This window comes from Elgaria multicarinata, chromosome 6 (genome assembly GCF_023053635.1).
Source record: "Elgaria multicarinata webbii isolate HBS135686 ecotype San Diego chromosome 6, rElgMul1.1.pri, whole genome shotgun sequence".
In the NCBI taxonomy this organism is placed as follows: Eukaryota; Metazoa; Chordata; class Lepidosauria; order Squamata; family Anguidae; genus Elgaria; species Elgaria multicarinata.
The window spans coordinates 23,854,488-23,878,209 of NC_086176.1; the positions used below are offsets into that span (position 1 = coordinate 23,854,488).

The following is a 23,722-nucleotide window of genomic DNA, read 5'->3' on the forward strand; positions in this document are numbered from 1 at the left end:
TCACTAAAAATTCCTTTCAAATATCTAATCTCGGGTAAAGGGTTGCAATGATAGACATTCGCTTCAGACTGAGGCAGCAAAAGAACAGCAATAAAGGCGACACATGTCGTAGAGATGTGTAACTTAATGGATTATGTAATTTTTACCTCCCACTCTCGCCTTTCACAGAAAGCACAACTTGGAGGAACAGCGCGGTAAGATGCTTTGGGTAAAACCAAACCCAAGAAAATACACTCCCGCCTCTAAGAAGTTCTAGGGAAGACTCGTCTTTCTCCTTCCCCTCGCCCTCCAAGCCCGTTTCCTTCCTCGAAGACTCGTTCCCCTTCATTTATTCCGCCTCTCCCTTGATCCAGCCTCCTTCCTTCAGGGCGGCCTTTTCCTCCGCCCTTTTTCCCGCCTGCCGGCCCCTCCTCCCTCTTTAACAGCGCTCCCGGCCCCGCCCAACCCCTCTTCGCACATGCGCAGTCTTCCTCTCACGTTTTAAAAAGTAAAAAAAAAGAAAGGATAAAAAGAAAAACACGCCGCCTCCTTTTGCGCTTGCGCACTCCGCGCGGTTTCTGCCTTTCCTTTTGCTTACCTGGGGCTGTGGCGGTCGGTCGGTCACGAGGAGTCCCGCGTCATCGTCAACATGGCGGCCGTCGCCTTTGGCCCATGAGCGAGAATCCTGTGAACGCCTCCTTCGCGCGCGAGAACATTTTGCTTCCTCCTAGCTCCGCCCCCAACTCCTCCCTCCCTTTTTCTCCCACCATAGCCTGAGCCAACCTAGGCCGGAGTAGTGAGTGGAGGACCCAAGGGGAGCTGCCGCCGCCGCCGCCGCCGCCGATCGTCCTCCGTTGAGGCAGCCTGCGGGGTAGGCTTTGCCGGGGCCTAAAGCCGAGCAGCCGCAGCCATGCAGATCACTCTGAAGACGCTGCAGCAGCAAACCTTCAAGATAGACATCGACCCCGAGGAGACGGTGCGGCGTGAGGAAGGCCTAAGCCTGGATATGGGGGGAGGGTGGCGGTGGCGAAGGGGGAGAGCAACGGAAGGCATTCTGAGGCCCGTTTCAGCAGTTATAGTTCAACTTGTGGTGGGAAAACTTGGGAGGCCTCCTTCGGAAGGGAGAAGGCAGAGCAACTGAGGTGATCGGGCGGGGTGGGGGGAGCGTGGAAGGCAATTGAAGCCCGCTGTGTGGGGGGTGAGGGGGGGTCGTGGAAGGGAGAAGATGAAGCGGTTGTGGGAAGGAAAGAGGGGGCAGGCGGGTGCGTGTGTATGTAAGGCCTCCCCGTGCGGGAGTTGGTTGGAGAGGCTGGGGCTTCCTGCCTTGGCGCCAGGCCTTGGCGCAGGCTGTTTCGAGCCCTTGTTGCAAGGCGGGGAAGGGGCTGTGCTCCTTCCCACTCCCCTTCCTCTCCTCCGCTCCCACCCCCGGTTGGTGAGAAGGGACTTCAGTAATAATTCACAGTCCGTCCAGCCTATCCATCGCTGCGCAGGGGATTCTAATAGTTTGTAATGGGGCGGGGGGGGGGGGGTGGCCAAGTCACTTAAGGAAGGGAGAATTGGTGGCCGCTTCGCCTTGGAGCGGGGCTTTGCTATGACTCTGCATTATTTCGTTGTGCGTGAGGAAGGGGTGTGTGTGTGTCTGTCTGCCTGACTGTGTGTGCGCGCGCAGCCGCTCGCCCCCGTGCGCGCGCTCTGGATATGCAGCGAGAAGGCCGTGTGTGCTTGAGAGGTGGACAGAAGAAGGTATTGCTAGATTTGGCTTTTGCTCCTAAAGCTGAACTGGTGGGTTGTGGGAGCGAGTCATGCTTTCCTGTTTAGGTGGAATCAGCACAGGACTTTACCTTTTCGAACTGCACACGAAGTAAGTTGTTTTTGCTAAACTGTGCGGAGTGTAGGGGAGAACAGTCAATCCTTTGCCTGTAAAAGAGGAGCATGGTTTGCACTTGAAACATATTAAATAGTAGTTTTTGAGGCAATGTGGTGTAGATGTCTGTGCTTTTCCCCTTCCCTAGTGAGAACAGTATTGATCTGCTCAGAAGGGGAGCTGGGAAGATGGAATATTTCCTAGTTGTTGGTAATAGTGGCTTAATAACAAGTCTTTTTGAGAAAATATGAAGAAGAATATTCTATATTTTATCCATGGCACACATTGGGCCTGTTCAGACAATATGCGAAGACATTTTGCAGCAAGTGGTTACTGAGCATGTTTAAACCGTGGTTATGTAGCTATCATGGTTAGGAGTGGGTCACACAACACGCTAAACCATAATGTTTAGCTCAAAATGCTTAATCATCTTTAGCGTGTTGTCTGAACAGGGCCATTGAGATTTGGACTAGGTATGGAGTGTTTAGCCTCTCAGGTGATATTATTATTATTATATTTATTTATTTGTATCCCGCGTTTTCCCCAATACTGGGCCTCAAGGCGGCTTTACAAAATTAGTAGGTCAATTAAAAGCCTTTTTGTCTGTTCCTCATCGCACATCAACAGCTGGAGGTTGCAGATATGCACCTTTAATTTAGTTCTGTATTGAACTACCCTGTGTTTTTGGCCTCCTGCTTCAGGGTTTGTGTCCCTGACTGTAGGAACTGAATCTTGGTGAAGGACACTTCAGTCTCACAACTTGGAAGAAGATTTATACAATTTCATTAAAAACTTAATACGTAGAAGTTTAATGTTTTTCTTATATATCAAGAAAAGGCTTTTGATCAGGACAATTCTGTCTGAAATTCTAGGAAACGTTAGCAAGAAGGTAAAATTTGCAAGTCATTCCCTAGAATTGCAAAATATTCTGGGAGTATGTTGAAAATGAACAAATAAACTAGGAGACTTTATTTCAATAGATTTGCTGAAGTTTTGCTGCATTCTCCTTGGGCATAGGAATGGGCCAAGAGCCTATTTACTCTGAGGTAAGCCCTCAATAGGATTTATTTCCAGGAAAATGTGCATAGGATGGCAGCCTAGGAGTGCATATTCAACTTTGGGTAGCTTATTTTGTCTCAAAACTATTTTGAAACTTTTCTTGGTATACAGCTATAGCATCCTTACCCAACCTGGTATCTGCTAGGTATTTTGGACTACAGCTCTCATCAGCACTACCCATTAATGCCGGTTATCCGGGATAAGGGAGGGTTGCTATCCAAAATATCTGGAGGGTATCAGGTTGGGGAAGGCTGCTTTATAGCAGTATAGATGTACAGATAAAATAACCTTTGAAAATATTGTAAGCAGTAGAACAACTGGTTAGTGCTTTCTTCGTGCCAGATTTTAAAAGGTGTGACCAATTATTTGGTTATATGTCCCTTTCTGCAGTAATATAGGATATGGCTGGGTGTTGTGATGGTTCTATCCAAATTTTTATGCATTCTCCTTGAAGGATTATGTGCAACTTCTTAGTTAACTTCCTTTTTGCTAAATATTTTCTGAAGGCTTCCAATAACCTTAAACGTGTGGATTAATTACTATGGAAAGATATGTGTGTTGAACAATCATCCAGTGCAGTGATTAGAACAGCCTTCCTTAACCTGGTGCTGTACAGATGTGTTGGACTACAACTCACAGTATTCCAGCCCATTTGCCATGCTGACTGGGACTGATGAGAGTTCATATCTAAAACATCTGGAAGGCACCAGGTTGTGGAAGGCTGAGTTAGAATATTGAACTAGGACTGGGAAGGCAGAGGTTCAAATATTAATCCTGCAATTAAGCTCATTACGTCATCTTGGGCCAGTTGCTGAGCTTGGGCCAGTTGCTATCTCTCAGCGTAACCTACCTCACGGGGTTGTAAGGATAGCATGGGAAGAGGAGAACTGCATGCTACCTGGAGCACCTTCAAGTAATGGTGGGATATAAATGTAATGTTATATCTGTGTCTATGAAAGCTTTTCTTATTGACAGACTTGATCACAGATCTAGCATTTTGTTCTTAGCTTTGCAAATCAGTAGGTACAACACTAAGATCTCAAAGTACTGCTGATGTTTGTGCTTTGGGGCAGAAAAGAAAACCTATCAATGTTGCATTTGTTGAATATGAGGAATAGTTTACATCAGTATTCAGAGCTCACTGGGTGGCTTTAGGTAAGCTATCTCAACCTCAAATCTTTCATTTGCAATATGGGGATAATAATGGACTATTGTACATAGTTGAAGGTTTTCTGAGAGAATGGGCTAGTTTGAAGCAAACAGACCAAGAAGTCTTCCATTAACTGTAGTTTCCTAGTTCTGTTAAACTGGGAAATGATGCTTTATGATTCTGGAAGAAGCTAGGATATGAAGCCAGCTTCGGACCATAGCTTCATATCCTGGCATGTTCTGAAGTCATTAACCACCGTTTCTTGATTTGGACAAAACAGGAGACATAGTTAACTGGAAACTGAATGGTTTGTTCATTTGTGTGAAGGTGTAGGAGCAAAGGGGCTCTATGCACAGCCAAAAGGTTCACCTATATATCTCAGTTGATTTATGTTTGTCCAAATGCAGTCAAAGTATGGGAAGCAATTTGAGCTATTAGCATTTATATACTTAATTGGCAAAAGGCAGAGGAGTTATGTGCATTTTAACAAACGACGTTGTGTTAGCGTGGTTGGGTTTGCACATCACAACAACCCAGAATTCAACAACCCATGGGTTAAATAAACTGTGGGTTAACGTCATGTGTGAACCAGGGTAGAGTGGTCACGGATTCTCTTAGGAGATGGGTATATTGTATTCGGATTTCAGTTGAATCCAAGCTATTTAAAGACAACTAATATCACTGTTCAAATCTGATTTAAATAAAAATGGTCATTTTTTAAAAACCATTGATTCTTTTATCCACCATAGTTCCTATTCCAGGCGGGCTGGATTCCTTAACCAGAGCACTCCTTGTAGGTGGAGATGCAGAGCAACATTTTGTTACGTGCTCCACTTGTGTGATACATTGAAGTTTTAATTGCATTGCTAAATACCAGAATTGTTAATGCAGAAATCCTAAACTTGAATCTACCTTTTGTGTCCATGTAAGCATTTTTGTGCTTTTAGGTGATGATTACTACTATTTCAGCTTGGGACATTGCAAAATAAACCTTTTGGCTAGCAATCTGAAACCTTTAGCCTTTAATGTTACAGTGCCTTTTGTAGGCAGTTCACATTCCCTGCCAGGTAGAGATTACGACAAAGGGAAACCTTGGACCATCTAGTGGTCTTGTCATGACCTCGGTAGGTAACTTTAAGCAAGTCATTAATCTTAGCTTCAGCTTCTCATTTTTAACATTTGTTCATTCATTCAGTTTATGTGTTGCCCTATATCTAAAGCTCTCAGGGTGACATACAGGACTGACCTTTCTTAGGGATCTTTCAAGGATGAGATGATAATGCATGTAAGCAGTAAGCTAATTCTCATTAAGCTTTGTGGGCCTTGAATTGTCAGTTCTTAGCACATCTAATGATTGCTTCAACTTCAGTTGAAGTCCCGGGAATGCCAGATATGGCATTGAAGTGTTAAGGTAAAAATTAGAAATTGTAATATTTTACTCTGATTCGTAAATTGCTGCAGGCTTCACACCGTTGCAGTCTGTATTTAGAACTATAACATCAGAAAATTAGCATGTGGGTATCATTTTGAAGAGCTGTAGTTTCCAAACGTGAACAATCAGATGCTAGCAATTGATTGCCCATATAGTTTCGCTTTTTGGTGGTTTTGTGCTTGGCTGAGGAAAACACAAGATGAGCACTCTGATTTGTCTGAGTACTTGCTTACTTAAACTAATTCTTGTAAATAGCCACTCGCCTGCTTGTCTGTGCCAAGGAAAATTGGTATTTGGGTGAATCCCTCCAGAGTTCTTTAGTTTTGGAGGGGTGATAGAGGAGCTGCTGTTAATGCTGCACTATGGTAGTTCGTGGAAAAACCACAGTATTTATGTGGCGGGGTGATATTAGGCAAGTGGGGCAGGGGGTTGACATATAGAGAGGACCAATAACAGCTGTAGAAAAATTAAAGAATAAAAAAGGCAATTGCAGAAATAGATATGGTTTCCTATGTAATTTAAAGAAATTCTGTATGAAAGTAACTAGAAATGTGAAGTCCTGGAAAAGAAAGCTCAGAAAAATTCAAAAAAAAAGTTTCCCCTTGTTTTCTCCCAAAGACCATTTTGTATTTTCTCAGAGAAAGAAATCAAACAGCTTTGAATTATGAAATATTTTCTTTTAGAATTTAAGATCAGTGCTTATATGTTGTTACCAAGCCCTTATTTCACTCCAGCTCCCCAATGATTTCAAAAAGCCATGTAATAAGTCTTATAGAAAGAATACAGATGTAAATTGTCTGAAAATAATAAAGTCTTGGTGGGATTTTTTTAACCCTCCCTGTAAAATTTATTTAGTTATTTATTTATTACATTTATATACCTCCCCGTAGCCAAAGTTCTCTGGGTAGTTTACAGTTCTCAGCATAGCTATTTCTTCTTCGTGGTCTCTGTGCATCACACTATGGGCTCTGCGCTTGCGCCGAGCCTGTACCTCGGAAAGGTTTGTAGCTGAGAAAAAACGTTATTTAGGCGGGAACCCCTCCCCCACCATCCATTGCGCATGTCCCGCGCGTTCCCGCCTTACCCTCAGTTCCTTTGCGACCGCCTTACCTAGCGCCTCGTCGAAAGGTTCCTCCTCGCTTCTTCTTGCAGTAGCTGAGTTTTTTTCTTCCATTCTCTTTTCTTTCTTACTTAATTCTTCTCCAATCTCCTCGCACCCTTTTTTCCTCCTAAAAAAAAAAAAAAAAAAAAAAAAAAAGTTATTCTCTTTTCTATCCTACTACTAACTTCTACTTTGTATGGCCCTTAAGGCCCCTTTTCGAAAATGCGTCCGTTGTAGCAGTAAGCTACCAGCAGCAGACGGGCACTCTCTTTGTCTCCTTTGTCTTGGAGAAACGCACATAGTAGAAACTTGCCACCACTGCCAGGCTTTTTCTAAGCAAACTAGACGCCACCGCTCAGACCGCTTAAAAGCACAACTTTGGAAACAAACTCTCCAACCCGTAAACATGGCGTCCCCTACGACCTCGATACCGAAAGCTTCGACATCGACCGTCACATCGATACCGACAACAATTCCACCGCCACCTTCGACTTCGCGAACTCTTACGGTATCGACAGCAAAGAAACTCTCCAAGAAAGCAAAGAAAGCCAAATCCCCGCCAGAGCCTCACCCAAAGAAACAAAAGAAATCATCACAATCACGCAGACTGGTAGCCGTGTCTCAATTACCACCAACGGCAGAGAGTTCAAACCTGGCCAAACGCCCGACCATTGAACTTCTCTCTACCACGTCTGAAGGCGAGATAAGGGAACCTCTGTCCCCGGCAGAACCCTCTCCGCCATCTCCTGTCTCTCAACAGGACACTCGAGCAGAGGCAATACCGCCTTCTCGACACCATGGGCACCAACGTTCACCAACTCGACATCCCTCTAACAGAGAACCACCTCGCTCAGATGACCTCGTACCCGTACAGCGGAACCATGACTGGTACTATCATGATCGATACTCTCCTAGATCGACATCTCACCAACACTCCCCGCCACATTACAGGGAGCATTACAACCGGTACTACCGTGCATCGCACCGCAGCCGATCCAGATCCCCTCACGATTGGGATAGATACTCCGATTACTACTACACACACCGGGACTACTCTCCCCACTATAGGAGAGAAAGATACCGTGATCCATACCCGGATACACACCATCAACAACGCTACGTTCAAGAAGTAGAACAGGAGGCACAACTTCCCCCTGTTCCGCCACGCTCAACCTCGCTATTGGTTTCCTCCCAACGGCTTCCTCTGCTTCCGGCGACTACAACACCAAGACCCATACTTCAACCTCCTATTGAGGACTATGACTCCGATGCCTCCTCAGCATCCACTTCCCCCCCGTCGATGCCATCACCAGACGACGCAGTGGGAACCAAAGACCACCCATCTCCATCAGAAGAAATGGGGTCTTTCGCTGAACAAATCCTCCACATGGCTACAGCATTAGGAGTCGACGCTCAACAGCAGCAAGAACAAATTCAGGACCCATTTTTCGATGCAATATACCCGGAATCAGCAACCCCAGTGGAGATTCCTTTCTCACCCATCTTACTTCAAACAATAAAGCAAACCTGGACCTCGCCTTCAACAATGACTCCTACATCACGTAAGTTAGAGTCTATGTATAAAGTCCAAACCAAAGATGTGGAATTTTTATTCTCCCATCCAAAACCAAACTCTATCATTGTGGAATCCTCCCACTCTAGATCCCAAAAGACACATACTGCCCCAGTAGACAAGGAGGGACGACGCTTAGACTTCATGGGACGTCGCGCTTACTCAGCAGCAGCTCTTGGTCTCAGAGTTACCAACTACCAAGCATTGATGTCCCGCTATCAACTATTCTTATGGGATAAAATCGGATCGCTTTGCGATTACTTACCTGAAGACCAACGAGAACTCGCCCGCGCATTCCATGCCCAAGCGTCCCGATTATCTAAACTCCAGACCAACTCCACTCGACACCAGGCAGACTGTTACTCTAAACTAATGACTGGCTCTATTGCTTTACGCCGCCACGCATGGCTTCGTTCAGCCACTCTTACTCCAGAGACTCGCTCCCGCATCGAAGATCTCCCCTTCGATGCCGAGGGACTCTTCAACTCCAAAACCGATGAACAACTCGATACTGTTCAAAAAGCACGTAACACCGCAAAAAGAATGGGCTTAACCCCTTCTCAACAGCAACACCAGCCTCAAAGACCAAGACGCTGGCTTCGACCTCAACAACAATACACCCAAAGACCTACCTTTGACAGACTACCAAGGTCTCAACCTTCTCAACAGTTTCAAAAGAAACCAGCCAACTCATCATCCAAATTCCGTACCCAAAAGAAAACGGATACCTTCACCAAACGTCGCCTTTGACGCCATGCCTCCCCAATCTCACAACTTCCAAGATCGCCTTGCCTCTTACTTCCACACATGGGAAAACATTACTTCAGATTCATGGGTCTTAAACATCATCCTTACAGGATACCGCATAGAATTCGACTCCATCCCACCAATCGGCATCGTAAAACGCACCACTCCATCACAACCACTGTTAGAAGAGACCCGCACTCTACTACACAAAGGTGCAATCGAAAAAGTCCCTCACCACCTTCGCGCAAACGGATTCTTCTCTCGGTACTTCACAGTACCCAAAAGGGATGGGGGTCTTCGACCCATTTTGGATTTAAGAGGCATCAACAAATTCATTCGTCCCAAGAAATTCAAAATGATCACCCTGCAATCCATCCTCCCACTTCTAAGAAAAACCGCTTGGTTTGCAGTAATAGACCTCAAAGATGCATACTTTCATATTGCCATCAACAAATCCTTCCGCCACTTTCTACGTTTCAGCATAGGAGACAACGTCTACCAATTTCGGGTGCTCCCGTTCGGCCTATCGACAGCCCCGAGAGTTTTTACCAAATGCATGGCCGTAGTATGTGCACACCTCCGTCTACAAGGCATCGAGGTATACCCTTACCTCGACGATTGGTTGATCGTATCGGACTCCAAAACCGACCTCCACAACAGCATATCATACACTCTCACCCTCCTCAACAACCTGGGTCTCTGTATCAACCAAGAAAAGTCGGTTCTACAACCAACCCAATCGGTACAGTTCATAGGAGCCTATCTCCACGCACCTACGGCCAGAGCATATCTCCCTCGAGACCGAGCGCGCCTCCTCACGCACAAAGCACTTCACGTGATGTCCGCTCCACGCTCCTCTGCCCATGCCATTCAACAACTTTTAGGCCACATGGCTTCCACTGTAGCCGTAGTCGAATGGGCCAGATTCCATATGAGACCACTACAACTATGGTTCATTCTTCACTACAACAAAGACTGCGATGCAAGACGTGTATTTCTCACTGTCCCTCACGACATCGTTCGCTCCCTACGCTGGTGGACCATCATAAACCACCTCCTAAAGGGCATTCCTTTCCAGCAGCCACCGCCTTCGAGAGTCCTCACAACCGATGCCTCCACCATAGGTTGGGGAGCCCACTGCGGCAATCTTCAAATCCAAGGCCGCTGGTCCTCACAAGACTCAAAACAACACATCAATTTCCTCGAACTTCAAGCCGTCAAAAAGGCCTTACTGGCCTTCGAGAACCATCTATCTCACCAACATGTTCAGATTGTTACAGACAACACTACAGTTCTCTGGCATATCAACAAGGAAGGAGGCACTCGCTCTCCCAACCTCGTCAACCTCACTCTCCGCCTCCTCGAATGGACGATCCCTCGAGGTATTCGCCTTACCGCTCTTCATATCGCAGGATCAAACAACGACCTGGCAGACACATTAAGCCGTCAGTTCCATCTCCAACACGAATGGAATCTCGCACAACCTGTATTAAACACCCTCTTTCGCACCTGGGGCCAACCTTCCATCGACCTCTTTGCCTCAGAGGAAAACAGCGTATGCCCTGCATACTGCTCCAGAGCAGGAATAGGTACCAATTCTATGGGAGACGCCTTTCTCCACACCTGGCAAGGCACCCTCTTCTATATATTTCCGCCATTTCCACTACTCCACAAAGTAGTCACCAAGATCATCCTAGACAACACAGACTGCATCCTCATCGCCCCTCGTTGGCCCAGACAAGCCTGGTTCTCTCCTCTCCTCAAAGCAGCGAGGGGAATATTCTACCCTCTACCACCAACAACAGACCTGCTGTCATGCAACAGAGGCCTCATCCATCACCCGGATATACAGACCCTCCATCTAACAGCATGGAGAATCCACCCTTAGAGACTACTATATCCTCAACAAATTTTTCACCACAAATAAGGACCATCCTATCTGCAGCCATAAAGCCATCAACCACAAAGTCATACCAAAGAAAATGGGACTACTTTACCCAATTCGCACAACGCAACTCTTTTCAACCAAACACCTGCTCTATTCAACACATCCTAGGCTTCTTACATCACCTATATGACAAAGGTCTAAAATATACTTCTATCAGAGTATACCTAGCGGCTCTCTCCACATTCAGAGGAGAAATTAACAACAGGACTCTTTTCTCTACACCCATAATAAAACGGTTCATGAAGGGGCTAAAGAACCTCATTCCGCCCATCAAACCAATAACTCCAAGTTGGAGCCTCTCTGTAGTCCTCAACATACTCACTGCAAAACCTTTCGAACCTCTTGCAACAGCTCCTTTACATCTCTTAACATGGAAAACAGCCTTTCTAACAGCAATATCATCTGGAAGAAGGGCTAGCGAACTCTGTGCTTTGCGCATCGACCCTCCCTTCACTATCTTTCACAAAGATAAAGTGGTTCTCCGACCAGATCTAACCTTCCTTCCCAAGGTGGTTACTGATTTCCACATTAATCAGCCTATAGTGTTACCCACCTTTTTTCCTTCTCCATCTTCGGATTTAGAAAGGAGACTTCACTGTCTAGACGTACGTCGCGCCCTAGCATTTTACAAAGAAAGGACACAACAATTTAGAAAATCACAGAGACTCTTTATTTGTTATGGTGGAAAAGAGAAAGGTCAAAATGTCTCCATACAACGCTTCTCAGCTTGGATAACACATACCATCAAACTTGCATACCAATTATCTAAGCTCGAGCTCCCACATGGGGTCAAAGCTCATTCCACTCGAAGCCTAGCCACATCCACAGCATTCGCCAAGGGAATCCCTCTAATCGACATCTGCAAGGCTGCTACGTGGTCACGACCACTGACTTTTGCCAGACACTACAACGTTGATACCAGGTCTCGCAATGACTCTTCTTTCGGCAGAGCAGTCCTCTCAGCAGTTCTACAATGACACCGACCCTCCACCGGTAAGTCATAGCTTGGTACTCGCCCATAGTGTGATGCACAGAGACCACGAAGAAGAAGAACAGGTTGCTTACCTGTAACCATGGTTCTTCGAGTGGTCATCTGTGCAGTCACACAACCCACCCACCATCCCCTCTTCGGTGTCTCTGATGCAGAAGAGGCCTGCCTTTCTCTCGGTTCATAACATGTCGCAAAGGAACTGAGGGTAAGGCGGGAACGCGCGGGACATGCGCAATGGATGGTGGGGGAGGGGTTCCCGCCTAAATAACGTTTTTTCTCAGCTACAAACCTTTCCGAGGTACAGGCTCGGCGCAAGCGCAGAGCCCATAGTGTGACTGCACAGATGACCACTCGAAGAACCATGGTTACAGGTAAGCAACCTGTTCTTCTTCCATTTCTGATAAAACTATTGATCCAATATATCTTTTACTGATAGACATTTATCAGAAAGCACTTATCCTAGCCAGAAGAACAATGGAAGTTATGGTACCTGCACAGCAGCTGTTTAATAAATAGGGCAACACAGTAAGCTATATTATATTGGAATGTTCTGCTCTGTAGCGGCAATTATGTTGTAGGCTTTTAGTAACGTTATATTGCTGGTGTTTGGTTTCTGAATGGGTGCTGCCTTATTTCTGTATCTTTTTTGTTAAATGGATTTTAATATTGTAAGTTGCCTTGGGAGGGTTTCCGCTCTGAAGGGTTGCTTAAAAATATATCTAATAAATAACATTTTATCAAATCAGAACATTGGCCCATCTAGCTGAGTACCATCTTCACTGACTGGCAGCCAGCTCTCCAGGATTTTAGACAATGATCTTTCCAAGACCTGAATGTCAGGAACTGAACCTGGAATCGTTTGCATGTGAAGTATGGTTGCTTCACATCTTACAATATCAAGTACTGAGAGTCTGTTGCCACCAAAGGTATTTGAACATAGATCCCAACTTCATCATAAACTCACATTCAACTAGCTAAAAAAGCTAAAAGGTTCCTGCGGCTGTTTTAAACCATACAAATGGTCTCCTTAAGTGAGCTATAGAAGAAAACATGTCCCAAGCAATTTTTATTAAATAGTATTAAACTACCAAATCCCTTTAGAGATGTAAAGGTCCTGGAAATCTTGAAGCCATTTTTTCTATAACAAAAATTTAAAAATAAGCAATACTTATTTACAGATCTAAACTCACTTGTTGCTTTGGGACAGCCTTCCTCAATCTGGTGCCCTCCAGATATTTTACACCTGAGCTCCTATAGTCCTCAATCAGGATGGCCAATGGGTGAACCTTAATCTCTTCAAGAAATTGTTTTGGATACATTTTGAAGAATCTAATTCTAATTTTTGGTTAGTTTCTGTTCTAATCTCTGCTCAAGCAATATTCTGCATTGAATCTTGTCTGTTTTCTAACTTCATTAAACTTGAAGCATATTTTATCTGGTGGAAGCAGTTGAGCTAGATATAATTATAGTCAGCAAGTCATGTGACCTGTAAGAGGAATAAGACACCTATCATTGATAGGATTTGGCCTCTGAGGATTATCGCTTTGGAGTGTTCCTGGATCCAATTGTATAACTTGCTTTTCAAATTTCCTCATTGGCTTTGAGTATTTGTTTACAGTTCTTACTGTTAAAACACTCTCTTTTCATTCTTATTTGGACCTGTGGCTGTCATTTACCTTTGTAACCTCAATGCTACATCATCAGTGGCTCTTTGTTGTCTTCCAGATATGATTAAAGTAAGAACATAAGTGCCATGCTGGATCAGACCAAGGGTCCATCTAGTCCAGCACTCTGTTCACACAATGGCCTACCAGCCATCGGCCAGGGATGAACAAGCAGGACATGGTGCAACAGCACCCTCCCACCCATGTTCCCCAGCAACTGGTTCTGATAAATCCTTAAATGTCTATCCCATCAAGATCTCTCAGATCAGCTGAGAAAACACCTAAAATATTCAATCCTTTAGGAAAGTTGTGTTTAGTGGCTCGTTACGAATTTAGAATTTCCCCTGGGAGATTTTTCAAGACCCAAGCTTAATCAACTTACAGTGGTGGTGTCGTGTTGTTGTTTTAAAAAATGGGTTAGTGTTTGGTAGGGGGAAATATCTTAGAGGTTTATTTTGTCAGCCAAATGTTTGACATGTATTCCCGAGGGAATCTAGAAGCTGGAACTGTACTACTATTCTATATTGCATGGTGGTCAGATGTTGGGTAGCAAATGATAATATGCGTTGTCATCAATATAATGTGGGGGGACTTAGTGGGGTTTGAGAAAAAATCATGTAAGTCTTATTAATAAAAGGTATAATTTTGGAAATAGTTAGCACTAAGTTATAATGTGTATTTCCTGCATCTTTTTATATCAACTAACACTTGGAGGTATTTTCTAACATTTACAACCCAATCCTATGGCTGAATTTACTGGCTGAATGTATTCCCAAGTAATCATGCAAAGGATTAAAGCTTTAATAAATGAGAACTTTTATTGTTTGCAGAATGGATGAATTTGAGAGAACTTTTCCTGATTGCTATTTTTATTTCAAAAGTAACCTTACCACTTAAAATATTATACGCATAATGCTTTTTTTATATAGGTTTGGTTGAGCTTAGCAGCATTTTTCATGGCTTCTGCACTGAACCATTTTCATATAACTTTGCAAAAATAATGGTTCTTGAAGTTATAGCTTGTCATATTTTCTTTCTTGGGCTTGAAATATACTCATAGATAACTCCTGAAAATTTTATTTCCTTTCAGGCAATAGATTTAAATAAAAGATCATGCTTGTTGAATGCTGTTCAGATCAGTTTTATAGGTTTTGATTTACAAGTCTTCATTTTATTCATTTGCAGTTCTGCAATTTTTCATGTACATATTTTCAGAGGCAGCTTGGAAAACCACTTTCAAGTTTTAGCACCCAAGATATGAGGTTGTATCCAATGGTAGTCTATTTGAAGTTCCATTCATTTGAATAAGTCTACTCTATGTAGGACAAATATTGGATACAAGCCATAGTCAGAAGAACCCTGACTTCTAACATTGGGAATATGCAGCAGTGCTGTTAGATTACCTTGAGCATGATTTTGAACAGAGACAGGAATGAAGAGGGAACAAAGCTAGTTCAAAGTATCAGTTAGCATTTCTTTTGTCAGGAACTCTGATTTTTCTTTCTGACTAAAGTGCATGAGTGGTCTTAGGCATAAAGATAAGCTTCCAAGCTCCTTGTTGTTGCTATTGTAAGGTAGTGTCTTCTGTTGTTTTCCTCGGTTTGCAAATTCTTTCACGAACTACTTGATCTGCATCTCCTGGATTAATGTGCGGATTAGAATTTAATTATTCATCTGCTTTCGCACTTCCTAAATGTTCCAGCTCAGTTCTTTGCTCAACATTTATGTGTATTTTGAGCGAAAATATATTTAGAAATGTTTGTGTCGATTTAAATCACAAATTAAAGCAGAAATAGGATAAGACACTTGAGTTGAAGGCTACCTTAAGATTTCTTTGGACATTGCTAGCATGATAAAGATCTCATGTACTCTTGTGAGGGGATGGCAAGGAGTAAAATCTGTTTATCGAGAATGGTTTACATTAGTCATGGGTTACCAGGGGTGCTGCAGTGGGAATGGTAAATCACCCAAAATCTGCAGAGGCAATGTATTTGAGGAGCTCTGCTTTTCCAGCGGTGCAGGAATGGGAAAGTCCCCTTCCATAAATTTCCTTCTGTTCATGGGTCTTGGCGTCCATGTCTGAATGCTGAGAAATTTCCAGAACTAGTTGCTAATAGTTACTTAGTGTTTTAATCATAAGCTGGAAAGCAGTTGGCCAGCTTGAATGATCACAACGGCTATGGTGAATTGTGTGCTGGGGCAATTTGCACATTCAACACCCAGCTGCGGCTTAGCATGTTGTCTGAGTCTGGGCAGCAATGGCTTGTTGGAGGGTTAAGCAACTTTCAAGTAACCTTTTGGTACTGCGGCTCACAACAAGCCACTGGGGTCAATGTATGTTAATATTGCTTTCCTTAGAAAATGCTGCTATCATAGTTGTCTTGATTTTATATGTGTGTGTGTGTGCATATATATTTAAAATACTGTTGAAATAAATTATGAATCTTGTTCTAACTAGAACTCTTCGTTATAGGTAAAAGCATTGAAAGAGAAGATTGAATCAGAAAAGGGAAAAGATGCTTTTCCAGTAGCTGGCCAAAAGTTAATATATGCAGGTAATGTATTTACATCTAAAGACTATTTTTAAATGTCGGTTGGAGAGAAAATGGGACCTCTCTAATCAATTCTTGAAATAGCAAGTGAATAGCATAAGACACTTACCTAGCTTGGAGGAGGAACTTGGATTAAATCTTAAGAGTGAGTCAGTTTTGCTTTGATGGATTGTGGAAAAGGAAAAAAAAGTATTTTCCTGTTTACTTTGCTTGTATGCACATATATTTGGAAGAAAGCTCCACTGAACATCGTATAACTTCGTTCTGAAGAATCATGCATAAGCTGCTGCACTTGTACAAGTTAGACGAATTGTAATAAAGTTGGGCTATGTGTAATCTGAACATGTCATTCAGTGTAGAAATTGATGAAAGTCATAGATGGTTGAAGTAGGACGAAACCAGTTTTACTGTGTTTCTGTTCCTATGCATTAACAATTCCAATGAAAGGATCAAGAAAAAGTTAAATTGGAAAATTTTCTGGAGAAAGAAATCTAATTTGCAGTTATTTGGATCTCGAAATTTTAAGTTTGTACTGGAAATTTTTCTGTTCTTCTTCGTGGTCTCTGTGCATCACACAACAGTAGGCTCTGCGCCTGCGCGGAGTTTCATTCGGGAAAAAAGTTCTATAGCTGAGGTGTTTTAGACGGGAACCCCTCCCCCACGCTGTACTGCGCATGTGCAAGGGGGTTCCCACCTTATCTCAGTTCCTGGAAATTTTTCTGATACCCGAGCGAGTGATCTGCTTTAGCACATTTATATTACTTGTATTTAGTAACAAAGCTAAGAAGCTAATCTATGTTATTTTTTTATCCATATAAAACACAATTTGACATAAAATATTTAAGGGGGGAAATCATGTTATGTAAGGCACTCAAGAATTTTCCATTTTGGAAAATTTGCCAACCACATCACTGAAGAAGATTGACAATGGGTAGGCAGGTTCATGGTAGGCTTTTGACAGCCCTGCTATCCATAATTTGGTTATCATGACAGCAGATTATCAAGGTCCTGTGCACCTTTTAGTTAGTTTCATCGTCCCAGGACTGCTTCACATTTTACATAAACGTTGTTTGCCATGGCTATTCAAACACATTTAGTGTTTTCTGTCATGTAAATAGTGTGCCAGGTAGAAATGTATTCCTAGGTATGAAGTGGGCACATGCTAGGAAAGTCTTATTACCTATGTAGAAATGTATCTTATCACGTAGATGAGTCTACTGGAAAAATGCTGGTTTAGCACCTGTGTAGATGCTGTGCATACAGCTTTCACAAAGTGTGAAGTGGCTTTGTGTCAATAACAAATCCGTCATGTGCCATGGACTTCTGGCAAAAAATGCCTGATATTTTAAACAGTTTTTGTGTTGGTTTTGTGTACTAGCTGACTTCAGTTAGATGAATATTTTTGCTTTCCCTGGTAATTCTGAAAACCCATTAAGTTGGTAGAAATTATGCACTTGTCTGGTTAAACTGTTAGAGCAATGGATGTTACATTGAAAATAACCAATCTGTACTTACAGTGAAATTTAGTACAGGGTGGAATTTTAGAAAGAATGCTTAGACAACTGTAATGAATTAATTGACCATAGCATGAAAATAGACAACTAAGAAGTTTTTATATAATAGCTTGCAGCATGGCATCTATTACTGTTTCACCACCCCGTAGGCCAGTAAGTGAGAGGCATAGAAACAGTGGACTTGCTATTTGTGTGGCAGTTTCAGAAAACCTGCTCCCTGAGTAGTTCTAGTTTTTAAATGAGTACTGCAGTTTGTTTCTACTTACAAGTAAGTAATGTGAGCACATTACTTATCACTTCTATGTGATTATACTAATTGCTAAGGAACGCTAATCTCATATTAAATGTCTCTAATTTTCTAGGTAAAATCCTTAATGATGATACTGCTCTTAAAGAATACAAAATTGATGAAAAGAACTTTGTGGTGGTTATGGTGACAAAAGTAAGTTACTGTTCATCACTTTTACGCTGAGGTGTTCTGGGTCTTGTAAAAAAAAATTAACAGAATATTCAGTACTACAAGGACATCAAAATAAATGCATATTGAAACTTGTGCTGTAACTCAAGTTTGCAAGAATTTTCTTATTGCGGATGCAAGGACTTTAACGCAAGGACTTTCTCTGCTTTCCACTCACCCTCTCTAACCTTGTGTAATCTTAGAACGCCATTATCTAAAATTTTGTTCTAAGTTAACTTTTTGTTTTGCCTTTGTAACATATGCCTTCAATCTGAATCGCCACATCAGCAGTCAGCAAATTCTTGCAAACTTGAGTTACAGCATGATTTTTCTATGGGCTTGCTGCTTGCAAGATCACTGCAGCCCACTGTAGCTTTATTTGAGGTGGTTTGTTAACCACAGCTACAAACCACCGTGTGCTTGGGTTCACATCATGATAAGTTGCAGGTTGAATATTCACACACCTCAACCCACTATCATGTGAGCCAGGCGAATTCAGTGCCTATTACAACAGGCTGATTTTAAGGTTGTGTGTGTGTGGGGGGGGGGGGGCGGTTTACTTTGGAAAAAAAAAGTCATAAAGTGAAAAATGATCTGACTATGAAATAGAGCAATGGTTTCTCAATCAGCTATAATGTGCATTGAACTTGCTGCTTGACCAGTAATAGTCTTTCATTATTCACCATGTTCCTCTGAGAATGTGGCTTGCCAAAGGCTACTATAGATAGCAATAAACGGAACGCAGGACCAGACCTTGGTGACCCTATTAACTGTGTCTGTTTGAACATTTGGATGGCTGACAAATCAGCTTTTTGGATAAACAAGTTTCTGATGAATTGGCTTTCAAACAGCCTGATGGTGTTCCAAGTAAAACACTGAAAGATAGAAAACATTTGCTTTTTAACTGGCAGGCGTTTAGCTTATTGTATAGAATTATGCAGGAAAGGGTCATGATACTTTACCCTTTCCACAATGACTTGTCCCTTTTAGTAACCTCCATAGATCTGTCCAGGTATATTTGTGTGGTGTTGAGATCACATGCCTAGACATACGCTCAATTAGTACGTGGTCCTTGTCCAATCTGTTGACCCTCTTTATCACTGTTTGTGGATTGGGAGTGTGTCTTGGAACACACCTGGCATGCATTGAGCTGCCTACTGCAGTATTAGTTTGGTAATGGTGAGCAAGCTATCTTTCAGCAGAACTCATCTACCACCACTAATCCTCGCTTTGTGAGAATCTCTGGTAAGTTGCAAGAAAGGCAGGATACTCTGAAACCACACAGTTTGAAAACTATTGCTCTGTTAGTAGGTTCATAACTGTGTTTATGTCAGCTGGCTTAAATAAATTAATTTAGAATAACTGCATGGGAAGTTGCTTTGGGAGTGTTGAACAGAAGGGTGCCAAACTTGTAGTGCTCCATGTCATTTGCAGTGATACAAATATGTACTTAATATTCTGGTCATACAATGAATGGTTTTATTCAGATATATCACAGGTTTAACTTTCATAGTTGCAACTTTAAGAAATTCCAAGTAGCTACTGTTATTTGTGAAACATTTTGTGTAAAACGACTAAGTTTTCTCCATGCTAATGCAAACATTTCCTTCAAAACTCTTATGGAGAAGACTGTCATAGAAGATGCTTGCAACACAACAGCAGCAGTCTTTGGGAGTGATTTTAAAACCTCATCTCTGTGATTGATGTAACTTCCAGATGAGCCTTGAAAGAGGTGTATAAAACGACTGCTCACTAGAGCATGTTATCAGATTACAAGGAACAGTAAAGGATGGTTTGGGGATTTGATTCATTTAGAATTATTCTACTTTATAGCCCAAAGCGGCAGCTGCTCCAGCTCCATCCCCAACTACAACTCAGCAGTCAAATGATACCACCACTACTGTTAGCTCTTCTACAATAGCTGCTGCAGCCCCAAAACCTGCAACTGTCCCAGCTCCTGCTCCTGCACCAGTGTCAGCACCGGCACCAGCTGCTTCAACACCAGCTGCAGTGGCCTGTGAACCTGCATCTGTAAGTGCCCCTGTAGAAGAGAAATCAGCGGATAAGCCAGTAGAGACACTAGCTGACACCAGCCCAACATCTACAGACAGGTATGAGCAGATTGTTGGAAACTAGGGTTTTGCTTCTCGTCACAAATCAGAACAAATTTGGCATTGCTGATTCCTTGAAGGACAACAAAACTCTGCAGCTTCTCTGCTCAGCTACACTCTGCACTTCTCTGTATAATTTTATTAAAAGCTAATAAAACCACTGTTTTAATACAGAGTGCAAATGCATTTTTACATTATAAAAATGTTTTTACTGTGTTCTGAAAATATTCCTTAATAGTATACTAAACTGTAAAATTTCTAACTGAGTTTAAATTGTGTAAGGTTGTAGATATGGAGGATGTTGGCTTACTTTGAGCTTTTAGCAGATAGTGGGCCTGTTCAGACAACATGCTAAACCATGGTTAGGCTGCTAACCCTTTTGTAGCAAATGGTTAGTGAATGTGTTTTAACTGATTATATAGCCACCATGGTTAGGAATGCTTTATACAACACGGTAAGTCATGGTTCACATGCTGGTTTAGCTGAAAAGGCCTAACCACCATGGTTTTGCATGTGGTCTGAACAGGGTCATTAATTTCTTGGAGCCTGTACATCTACCCACTCAAGGTGTTTCTGAAATAATAATAATGCATAATACAGCTTTTCCCATCATTAACCAAAAGTAGTAGAGTTTACTACCTGTCTGTCAGCCAAACTGTCTGTCAGTTTTATTAAATATTTTACTGGAGTGCAAGTTGATATCTTGGTAAACATTTCCATTTTTTCCTGAAAAGTGGCCAAATAGGGCATTGTAGATGTTAATTTGTAAGGTAATGTGAATGTTTGCCCAATCACTTTCAGTAAACAATGAAGAATGTAGAGGCTCTATTAGTGATGAATAAAGGTGGCGCGTATTCATATATATTTAACTCGTCCTTTTGGCAGAAATCAATAGACATGGATGTTGTAGTCTAAATCACCTGGAAGGCACCAACTTGCGGAAGGGTGCAACTATTGAGTGTGTGATTTGCATTACTTTGATTCTCACATTCATAACACTGGTTGACTTCCTATCGTCAGCAATAAGCTAAATCTGAGCATTTTTCTTAATTGTAATTTGTATCTCCTTAGATTGCATGTACAGGGAAGGAATATTTGGACAATACTGGTCTACTAGCATATTTTAATTAGGTAAAACAAGATGTTTGCACACAAGGCCTGCTTTTACTATTTTTAGTATAGTGCCTAGAAATTTTAGGTCCTTTATAGGTAATTTTTTAATAAATAATTTTAACTCTAAAAGTATATGAGCGTGTTTCAAGGAAGTGGCACCTGTTAACTGTTTTCATTCTGTTATAGTACAACAGGTGATACTTCACGATCAAATCTCTTTGAGGATGCTACAAGTGCACTCGGTAAGCGTTTTCTAAGAGTTGATTGAGTGGCTCTTCTATAAAAGATTGACAAAAAAGTTTATTGCTTCTTTTCTACTTCTGCAGTCATTGACGCTGGCATGTTGCTTTGAAATTCCACTTTTTGTGACTATTTTAACACGGAAATCGCTTGGGTTTATCTAAGGTAACCATAACCTGGGTTTGGAGGTATGTCAACCAGTTCTGGATGGGGGTTACACTCCTTCTGAAAGACTGCATTCGCAGCTTGGGGGTGCTTCTGGAACCGTCGCTCCAAATGACAGCCCAGATAGATGCGACAGCCAGGAGTGCCTACTATCAGTTTCGGCTGATACGCCAGCTGTGCCCCTTCCTAGAGTCGGAAGACCTAAAGGCAGTAGTGCACGCGCTGGTAACTTCGAGACTGGACTTCTGCAATGTGCTCTACATAGGGCTACCTTTGTGCCTAGTCTGGAAACTTCAACTAGTTCAAAATATGGCAGCCGGGCTGGTCACTGGTACACCTGGGGGTGACATTACGCCAGTTTTAAAATCTCTTCACTGGCTGCCAATTAGTTTCCGGGCAAAGTATAAAGTGTTGGTTATCACTTTTAAAACCCTACATGGTTTGGGTCCAGGCTACCTGTGGGATCGCTTTCTGCTGTGCAATCTTCCCCACACACTCAGGTCCTATGGGAAGAATTTGCTCCAGTCAACTGTTACCCAGAGGACCTTTTCCTCTGCCGCTCCCACATTATGGAATGACTTGCTGGGAGAGATTCATCAATTTAACTGTCTTCCAGATTTTAAAAAAGCTATAAAGACTGATCTCGCCTACCCAGTTGAATTTGAAGATGCCTTTTAATAATGTGCTGCTTTTAATAATGTGTTTGTTTCAAATGTTTTAATTCTATGTGTTTTATGGTGTTTGCATTTGTGTTGTACCCAGCCTCAATCCAGAGGGAGAGGCGGGTAACAAATAATTTGTTGTTGTTGTTATTTCCATTCTTGTGGTATAATATGGCCATAAGCTTCAATATACCTACGCGCAGTTTCTCAGGCTTCCTTCAACTTTGCCCAAACTGGTGCCCTATAGATGTGTTGAACGTCAGCTTCAGCTAAGATAACCAATGGACAGTTCTGGGAGTTGTAGTCCAAAATACGTAGAAAGCACAAGGTTGGGGAAGGCTATACTAGTTTTTTTGTCTCATGTTCCTACTGCTAGGTTTCTGTTTTTCTCATTTTTCATAAACTTTGGCTTGAGTTTCCTAATTGTAAATTTCACATTGGACTTGAAGGAGGGTGTGCTGCTTCTTCTTATTCTCTTTTGTCCAGACGCCTACTTTAAAGAAGTCTTTTGCTTTTACAATCTTTGGCTCTGATGTTATATTGCTTTTATCATCTTTCGCTTTTGATCACTCTTCTTAGGCTTGTTTGTGCCTTCTGTCATCATGTTCATTTTGAGCCTCCAGTATCATTTCCATAAGCTTTATGAATGGATTTAAGATTCATGACTCTTCTTGTGCATTTTACTTAAACTTCTCTCATTTTGAGAAATTTTCTTTTTTGAGATTGAATAACTACTGATTTCCCCCCAGAAATTACCATTTTTAAAAAAATTGGATACTGGGGAAGTTGTATATTATGAATTAGATTAATTTCTTTCATTTCCTCTTAATTTCTGCCTGCTATAAGCTTTTAATTGATCTGTGCTGTCCTTGGATCACCTGTTTTGGGTGGGGTGTCTTCAATCGCATACACCAGTGCCTAGTTCTGAAGTTTTACCCCCAATGTTCCCTGTTCATATACTGCACCACAGTCCAGTGTTTCAGCAGAATGTAATCTTAGTGGTGTTAACTTGAAACATAGAATTATGTCCTGAATAATAAGTTCCAAATTTCATTCAGATACCTATTCAAGGAAGATTACCAGACAGGTGAATTAAACTTTCCTCTGCCCATTACTTAGAATCATCAGATAGCAGAGTTGGAAGGGGCCTACAAGGCCATCGAGTCCAACCCCCTGCTCAATGCAGGAATCCACCCTAAAGCATCCCTGACAGATGGTTGTCCAGCCGCTTCTTGAAGGCCTCTAGTGTGGGAGAGCCCACAACCTCCCTAGGTAACTGATTCCATTGTTGTACTGCTCTAACAGTGAGGAAGTTTTTCCTGATGTCCATCTGGAATCTGGCTTCCTTTAACTTGAGCCCGTTATTCCATGTCCTGCATTCTGGGAGGATCGGGAAGGG

General features: G+C 42.3%; 1 protein-coding gene across 5 annotated transcripts in view; it reads left to right on the forward strand.

Moving 5' to 3' along the window:
• Window positions 1–778: 778 nt before the first annotated feature.
• Window positions 779–23,722, forward strand: part of RAD23B (RAD23 homolog B, nucleotide excision repair protein) — a 33,600-nt gene continuing 10,656 nt past the window's right edge. For 4 of the 5 annotated variants that reach the window (XM_063129165.1, XM_063129160.1, XM_063129164.1 and 1 more), the window contains exons 1-5: window positions 780–955; window positions 15,983–16,064; window positions 17,938–18,017; window positions 19,866–20,143; window positions 21,443–21,498. In XM_063129165.1, coding sequence (XP_062985235.1) covers window positions 890–955; window positions 15,983–16,064; window positions 17,938–18,017; window positions 19,866–20,143; window positions 21,443–21,498 — 562 coding nt within the window. In that variant the 5' untranslated portion in view covers window positions 780–889. Of the gene's footprint in view, window positions 956–15,982; window positions 16,065–17,937; window positions 18,018–19,865; window positions 20,144–21,442; window positions 21,499–23,722 lie in introns of all 5 variants that reach the window. The other variant, XM_063129163.1, reaches the window with a different exon arrangement.